The sequence below is a fragment of the Vigna unguiculata genome, chromosome 4 (assembly GCF_037176805.1).
Source record: "Vigna unguiculata cultivar grain cowpea cultivar isolate G323 ecotype 2 chromosome 4, ASM3717680v1, whole genome shotgun sequence".
Taxonomy (NCBI): domain Eukaryota; kingdom Viridiplantae; phylum Streptophyta; class Magnoliopsida; order Fabales; family Fabaceae; genus Vigna; species Vigna unguiculata.
In genome coordinates, this window is record NC_140795.1 from 4,433,741 (window position 1) to 4,442,523 (window position 8,783).

Consider the following 8,783-nt stretch of genomic DNA (forward strand, 5'->3'; position numbering starts at 1 on the left):
AACTCAAATTATTTTGCAGAATTCCATAACTTTCCAATACCTTTCTATACTTCTAGATTGTTCATAATATATGGTCATATGATTTTTTTTTTAATTTAATTCACATTTTAACACATGTAAATATTGGCATGATACTATTTTTTAGAAATTAAAGTAAAATGTTGAAATTGTAAAAAGAAAAAGAAATTCATAAGTAATGTAATATAAAAAATACACACACTTATAAGTTCATAATCTTATAAAGAAAAGTATAAATAAAATTATGAAAAAAAACGAATGAAAAAAAATAAAATAAACGGAAAAGGAAGAACAAAAGACCATTTGGAGGATTGATTTGTCCTTTTGTTCATAAAGAGGACAATTCTTTTATTCGGTTTGGTTTGATGTAGAGAAGAAAATAAAAGGAAGATTTTAAAAATTAAAAAAATTGTACAAATTAAAATAAAGGGATTCTAAATTAAATAAAACATCATTTATTTATTATTATTATTATTTTGAATTTGACGGCTTCTTTGTATCACCTATCCAAGTCTTTCCGAGATAAGATAAATAGAGACTACCTTTTTTTTCTCTAATTTTGTTTAAAAATGGAAATGGTGAAAGAATATTTATAATTTAGAAAAGAGTATAAATTTTTTAACGAGTTTTTCTATATTTCTCTACTTTAATTCTAAAATGCGATCATTTAAACAATTGAAAAAATGTATTTTTTTAAATATTTTTCTACTATAATTTTAAAAGTACTAATTTAATTATATTTAAAAATTAAATTAAATATGCTTTTAGTTCTTAAATTTATATAAAAATTTAAAATTTATTTATCTTTTAAAATTTAATACATCTTCATTTCTAAATTTTAAAATTAAATAAATATGGCTATTTAAATTTAATAACGTTAATTATATTTTTAGATGTTAAATAATATTTTAGACTTACATTTAAATTATGTTAAATAATGTAAATCATTCTAACATCAATCAAAATTGTTGTTAACATTTTAAAAAAATTATTTAAAAAATAATCTATTTATCTTTAAAAATTAAAATTCAAACTGTATTAAAATATAAAATAAAATAAAATATTAATTTTATATTCTAAAAGTTTAAAATATTTTTAACTGTTATATATTTAAAAAGGTTAAATATGTTTTTGGTCTTTCAAATTTAAGTGAAATTTATAATTAGTTCATATTTAAAACTTTTCACCAATTTAATAATTTATCTTTAAAAATGTGTAAATTTAGTTCTTTTAACCAAATTTTGTTAAATTAATATGATGTTTCAAGCGCATTTTATGGTAGTATTTAAATTGTTTATATCATTTACCGTTTCACACATATCATTTCAATGTTAACTTAAATATTATCATAAAATACGTTTAAAATGTCAAATAAACTTTATAAAATTTGATAAAAAAGATTAAATTTACATATTTTTAAAATATAAAAGATTAAATTGATAAAAAATTTGGAAGAAACATTAATTTTAAAATTTATTAAAACTTAAAAAAAGACAAAATCATATTTAATCATTTAAAAAATAAATAAAACAATAGTTAAATATAAACTAAATTAAGGGAGATGAACACGTGGAAACAGTATCCGATGTCGGAAACTCTGACATAAATGTCTGCACGTCACTTCCACAATAAACGCAAGCACACGCTTTCCTTCTTTTACTTTTTATTTTTTCTGAAATTTTGACCACAATTTATTTTTTATACGCTTCCTTTTATTTTATCTGTTTTTTGCAAACGTTTTGACCACAATTTTGTTCTTTACATTCATCCACGTCTTGAATTTATTTAATATTTCACCAATTTAAAAATATAAAAACATGTATAAACTATATTTTTTGTGTTAAAAGTAGGACGAACATGTGGATAACACATGATACTGTAGATAGATAAATAGATTAAAATAAAATGTTTTTTTTTCTTATATTTTCTTAAGACTTATTAATGTTATAATATGCCATTTTGAATTTAAACCTTATACTACTAATTTTACTATTATTTTTATCTTGAAAGTTCTTACAAAATTTTAATTAAGTTAAAAAAAATAAAACGAACTTTTTTTATTGTTAAATTGACTTTTTAAAACTAGAAAATAAAATTTGTCATAGTATAATATTATATTCTCCAAGATTGTTTTTTATTCTTTCCATAATAATTATAAAATGCTTGTGTCATTTAATTTATTCTAAAAGAAGTTTGTCATATTTTTTTTGTTTATAGATTTGTTTTCATTCATCATGCTTTATTATTATTATAATATTTATTTGTGATAACAAATATTTAATATATTTTAAGATGTTAATTTAACTGAAATAGCATAATATACAATATACATTGTTAATTAACATGAGTTTTATAAATTACTTCCGGTTGAATAAGTGAGAGAATACAATAAATACATTACTACAAATTTATATGCAATGTATAATTTAGTTTAATTAAAACTTAAAAAAAAAAATTTACGGATCAAAATAATACAAATAATACTAAAATGAAAATGATAGTTTAATAATTTCATTTTTTAACAATTTAATAGATACACACACACACACATATATATATATATATATATATATATATATATATATATATATATATATATATATATATATATATATATATATAAAGAAACACATACATGTGCATGCAGGGATAGTGGTAGGATCAAATGGAGAATATACCTTTCCGTTACAAGGATAATAAATTCTTTAATTAAGAAATAAGATTGAAAATACTTTATACTTTTAAAAACTAAATTCACTGTCTATCCAAAAATGAATTTCATTCAATTTGGTAGACTTTTAACTTAATAAATTTTATCTTAACAAATGTAAGAAAATAATCTTTTAAATCAATGTTTTTTTTATCACTATCCTAAACTGGTTCATTTAATAAATATTATAATCAGAAAACTAAATAATTTTAATTCTAACTGCACACATCATTTATAACTTTTCAATAAAAATTATATATTTTTATCAGGTGTAATTTTGCTTATTTAAAGTAAACACAAATAAAAAAGTATAACTCTTCCCAAGATTTAAAATACACTTTTATTTTTGTTTTTGTTTAATGGAGATACATATACTTTTATTTACCCTTGTGTTGGCATAAATATAGAAACATAAAAAAAAATTAAATATGTTTTTTTTATCTTCTCCTTTCTATAAAAGTTAAAGACAAATAGGATTAAATATATCTTTTATCTTTAATTTTAACGGAACATAAAAATAGTTTATTTTCAAAACTTTCATTCAATTTAATTTCTTTATTTTATAAATATGTGAATTTAGTCATTTTGAAGAAATATTGTTAAATTTGTTTAGTGTTTGAAACGCGTTTTATGCTGTCATTTTAAAGAAATATTGTTAAATTTGTTTAGTGTTTGAAACGCGTTTTATGCTGACAAGCGTTTGAAACATTAAATAAACTTAATAATATTTTGTTAAAAGGACTAAATTCATACATTTCTAAAGTTTAGAAATTATGTTGGGTTTTGAGATAAACTAATTCCAATTTTTACTCAAAGTTAAGAGACTAAAAATATATTTAACTATTTTTTTTTAATTTTAGACTAATTTAATCTTTATTATAAGAAATGTGTGAATTTAATTTTTTTAATCAATATTTATTAAATTTATTTGATATTTAAAAAATATTTTTCAACTAATATGAAAATGAAAATATATTAAGTGTAAACATTAAATAAATATAGAACGTTAAAAAAATTTAATAAAAATTGATAAAAATACTAAATCCAAATATCTTTAAAATTAAAAAATAAATTAAACTAAAATGTTGAGAGAGTAATTTCAATTATCAGTTGAAGTTAATGGATAAAATCATATTTAAAAAAAATGGAAAAGGTGTTATTTTATTTTCCTTCTCATAATCATTTATCATAAATTCGACCTTTGCTCTTCCTCCGATTGTCCACGTGGTGCTCCCTTAGCCGTCTGATCAAATCCTGGAGTGGACCCCACACTCTCAAGTGCACTTGCATCATGATGAAAGCTAATGAATGACCCTTCACCAGCTTGCTCAACGACGATGCTTTGCTGGTGACCCATCTCTTCTTCTTCTTCTTCTCTTCATCTTTCGTCTTCTATCTTCCATCTTCATTCTTTGAACACCCTTTTGTGTAAAGCACCGATTTTTTAGCACTGCGGCGCTATCAGCGAAGAGGGTCGGCGCCAGAAAGGAAGAAGAAGTAATGGGTGTTTGCGCGTCGAGGCCTAAGGCGAACGAGGACCTCGCCGCGAAGAAGAAGAACCACCGCAGACGACGGAGGAGAATCCTCCGAAGACGCGTCTCTTCGAGAAAGATCGAAGCCAACAACGTGGCTCACTCTAATTCCGCTTTGCAAGCTTCTAATCGCGCTTCAGGTGCTTCTGCTTCTGTGGACTCTTTTTTTCTTCTGCTTAAAATTTGAATTTATTGTTTTACATTATATGAGAGCAAAATTGGACACCAGAGTTTAATGAATGCTGCTGGGTTTTAATTTAGGTATGCATGTATGTGGACTTAGTCTTAATTGAGGTTTATTATTGATTTTTAGTTTTAATGAATGTTTGATAAACATTGAAGTGGAGATCCTCATTTTTTTTTTCTTCTGTTTTAGATGCTGCTTGGTTTGATTCTACTTCGGCCTTGGATTCTGAGTGTGATGATGAATTTTACAGTGTCTATGATGGTAAGTGAATTATTATTATTTTTTTCTGTTTTTTCTGTAAATTTGGAGTTTAAATTTCAGGTTTTTAAATGGGGGTTGCCGAGCCCTTGGTATAATCGTTGATATTGAGGTTAACTGGGGACAAATATGGCTCATACGGGTGAAATTGTGGTCGGTTGTGGTTGGGGATATTCAAATTCTAGGTTCTGAATTGGGGCAGAGCAGAGGGCTCGCAATTTTGTTGTAATTCTTTGTATTGTGGGAAATTACAGATAAATGCGGTCGATGGGGCTGCAGTTGTAGTTGTTGGGGGAAATTGTTGATGAATGTGACTAATGTAGCTACAATTGTAGCAGTGTTTTGTGGCCAGAGTGTCCGAAATCCTTGATGTTAATGCTGAAATTGTATCTGTAGGCCGTTTTTTTGAAACCTTGATTATATTTTCAATTTATTATTGTTTGTTTTTCTTGTCAGTGTGGTTATATATTTTTTACATGAATGTTTGGTAGATTAGGTGTCTTTGAATGAGAGTGAAACTGTGTCAAGGCCAAACTATTCATCTCCTAAAGGAGTTTGATCCTGTGTTTGTTGATCCCCACCACCACAGCCAGAAACAAAGAGTGCACCCATATAATTATTTTTGTAGCAATTCTTCTTTGAAGATTGCTAAGAATCAAGTCAAACCAAAAGATTCTACATTGCAATCAAATGGCCCTCGAGCTTATTTCAACTCTGTTTCGACAGGAGAAGCATCTTCAGGTCACGCAGATGAAATTGGAGAGGACAGAAAGCTGAGCCTGGATCATTGTGGGATTCTGCCAAATACCTGTTTGCCTTGCCTTTCTTCTAGTGCACTTGCTGTTGAAAAAAGAAGGCCAATGAGTCCTGATACACCCAGTTCACAGAGAAAGTCGCTTTCCAAACTATCCTTCAAATGGAGAGAAGGGTCTTCGGATATGACTTTACGTGAGTATTCTGCATATTTCTTTGCCTGCAAGAATTGCTTTGTATTTCAGTGTTTGCATGCTTTCCAACTTTGTGCAAATGAATGAACTAGGATCTGTTTATTTCAGGAAATTGTTTCTGCTTTGTTCTGTGTGTTCATATATTATTACGAAAATGTCTCTTTGGTTGCACGTTGCTTCGTAAACAAATCTTTGAAAACAGGAAACAATAAGGTGATATTTCAGTAATTGTTTGTGAAAACAGAAAATGTTTTCTCAGATCAAGTAGACTCTTACAACAACTGTGAAATTGTGAAAGTGAAGATACCTTGTTTGCTTGAGTGGATCTTATTTTATTTCTCCTGCCATGTTTACAGCATAGTAAACACGAAAGAATATGTAAAAACTTTAATTTGCTCTTGTTGAATTTGCTGTATCATGCACTTTCCCATTTTAGATGTTTGGTGCCAGTTCTTTTATTTGACTAATTCATGGCTTTCTTTTGTTGCAGTTTCCCCTAAGGCATTTAAACAAAAACATTTGGCCGGTTCATCGATTCCATTTTGTGCAATAGAGAAGCAAACCCCTGGTTCATGGTCGCAAATTGAGGCAAGTTCATTCAGAGTCAGAGGCAAAAACTACTTAAGGTAGGCACCAAGTTCATAATTTGTGCTAAATGTTCTTTTGGAGATTGAACATTTTGCTAGGGATGCCCCTCGAATAGATGTCATTCATTTCGTTAACAATCAAGCACTGTTCCATTTCTGATAATGCCATAATTCATTTGTTGCATGGGTGGCAGGGATAAGAAGAAAGATTCTGCTCCAAGCAGTGCTGCTTTCTATCCTCTTGGTGCTGACCTCTTTTTGTCTCCTCGAAAAATTGATCATATTGCTCGCTTTATACAAATTCCTGCAATAAATGTACCTGGGGAAGTCCCTTCAATTCTTATTGTAAACCTTCAGGTACCTGCATGTCTTTTTCTAGAATTTCTTAGGCTATGTGCCCAAAGTTCAGAGTTTCTTACCATTCTGCATATGTATGCCAATTTTATCAATAATTCTGTGTCATGTGTGCTGAAAAATATCAGTGGAATACACATTCATCACAATCTGGATTTTGACATATTATGCTCTTTGAAATGCAGATACCATTATATCCTGCCTCTATCTTCCAAAGTGAAAATGACGGTGAAGGAATGAATGTGGTTTTGTACTTCAAATTATCTGAAAAGTACTCTAAAGACCTTCCAGATCAATTTCGCGAAAATATCAGTGTAAGGGGGATGATATTTATCTTTTTATGGCCATTGTCTCTCATGTTACAGAAGCTTTTTCCTCTTTAACATTATATGTAGTTTTTAACACTTCATTAACATGTGTACATGTTCTTGTTTTCCTTGACAGAAATTGATCAACGACGAAGTGGAAAGAGTCAAAGGCTTCCCTCTAGATACAATCGCGCCGTTTAGGGAGAGATTAAAAATTTTAGGCAGAGTGGCAAATTTGGAGAATCTGTCTTTAAGCACAACCGAAAAGAAGCTTATGAATGCTTACAACGAAAAACCAGTTCTCTCACGTCCTCAGCATGAATTTTACTTGGTACACACTTGCATATCCTTCTATAAATTTTATGAGGACCCTCTAATCTTTCATTGAAGCAATCATCAATGAATTTGTAAAGTCTCTGATTCAGTAGAGATCATTGTCCAAAATCATACTAACACATTCCTTCCTCATTTGGACCATTGGTCTTATTTTCATCACTTTTATCTGTTTGTCACCATTAGCCTTCGTTTTCACAAGCAAATTATTCAACATATTAGTGCAATATGTTTCTCCTTGTTATGTTGAGTGATTTTTTTTGAGCTGTTGAAAAAGATACCTAATCTGATGCTACTTCTTCCACAGGGAGAAAACTATCTTGAGATAGATTTGGATGTGCACAGATTTAGCTATATTGCAAGAAAAGGATTTGAAGGCTTCATTGAAAGACTGAAGCTATGTAACCTGGATTTTGGTCTTACAATTCAGGTAACTTTCTTACCATTTTATTCACAACATAAATAAGCTTTCTTCTGTGTTAACCAAGTGTTGAGCTATCAATCATTCAATCAGAAATCGTCATTAGTATGATTCTTAAGATAATTATTATAAAATCCATCAAATTTGTCATAACATAATTGTTCACAATTGGATGATAGTGTAAAAATTATTTGCATGAACTATTTACTGAATATCTTCTGCTCATAGCATTTAGTTTATTTTACAATTGGAAGATTCAAAATCTTGGTTATATAATTTACTTTCTATTGTGTTCATGATGTAGGGAAACAAGGCTGAAGACTTGCCAGAACATTTATTATGTGCAATACGGTTGAACAAACTTGACTACAGCAACTTCAACCAGATTGGCTAGTCTTCAACATAAAGAGTTTTAACCTTAATATTTTCCATAATGATTACAAGAATGTCACTCACAGGTTGTTTCCAAAACAAAAAAAATTCGGTCGCTAACAGAAATGTATCCTTGAATTAATCGATTCATTGATATAAAATTCGTAGAGTGTATAGTAGTGAGAATAATCAAATTAGAAATTATCAGTGAATAACTTATCTCAGATACATGCACTTCCTGAAGCTTCATTCAATTTCTGAATTTCCATATTCACAAATCCAACTTCGTTTAATCACAGTTTATACTTCATTTTTACTTCCTCTCCCAAGTAAAACTTATGAATAAATAAGACAAATCCAATCGAATGGAGTTTATTTGATTGAATTGAAGATTAGATTAAATTCAACTTAATCAAATCCAAACTACTTATGATCTTATTAACTGGTCTATGAAATATTAAATATAGATAAAATCAGTTGTTAACTTTTGCAATGATTTTGAAAAATATAGAGTGCACACCTTTGTAGTTAGAAGGGGGTTTAATCTATTTTTCCTATTCATTCTCTTCCATTTGATGAGGTTCCAAAGCCTTTTTAATCTAATATTGACAAAAAAGAAAGGTAAACCAATTAAATTTAACCCTTTTTTTAACATGTTATCCCAAATTGTTAATAGGAATGCGATGAAAAATAGGTGGAGTTTTTTTTTTTTGAAAAAAATTCATTAATTTCCACTTCCCAATCCTGTGCAAATGT

General features: G+C 28.1%; 1 protein-coding gene across 1 annotated transcript; it reads left to right on the forward strand.

Moving 5' to 3' along the window:
- Positions 1-4,044: 4,044 nt before the first annotated feature.
- LOC114180342 (uncharacterized) lies at positions 4,045-8,320 on the forward strand. Its single transcript, XM_028066638.2, has 9 exons — positions 4,045-4,400; positions 4,637-4,708; positions 5,432-5,653; positions 6,143-6,278; positions 6,434-6,596; positions 6,779-6,907; positions 7,038-7,232; positions 7,542-7,664; positions 7,960-8,320. The coding sequence occupies exons 1-9, from the start codon at positions 4,229-4,231 to the stop codon at positions 8,047-8,049; spliced, it is 1,302 nt and encodes a 433-aa protein (XP_027922439.2). The 5' UTR covers positions 4,045-4,228; the 3' UTR covers positions 8,050-8,320.
- Positions 8,321-8,783: the final 463 nt, after the last annotated feature.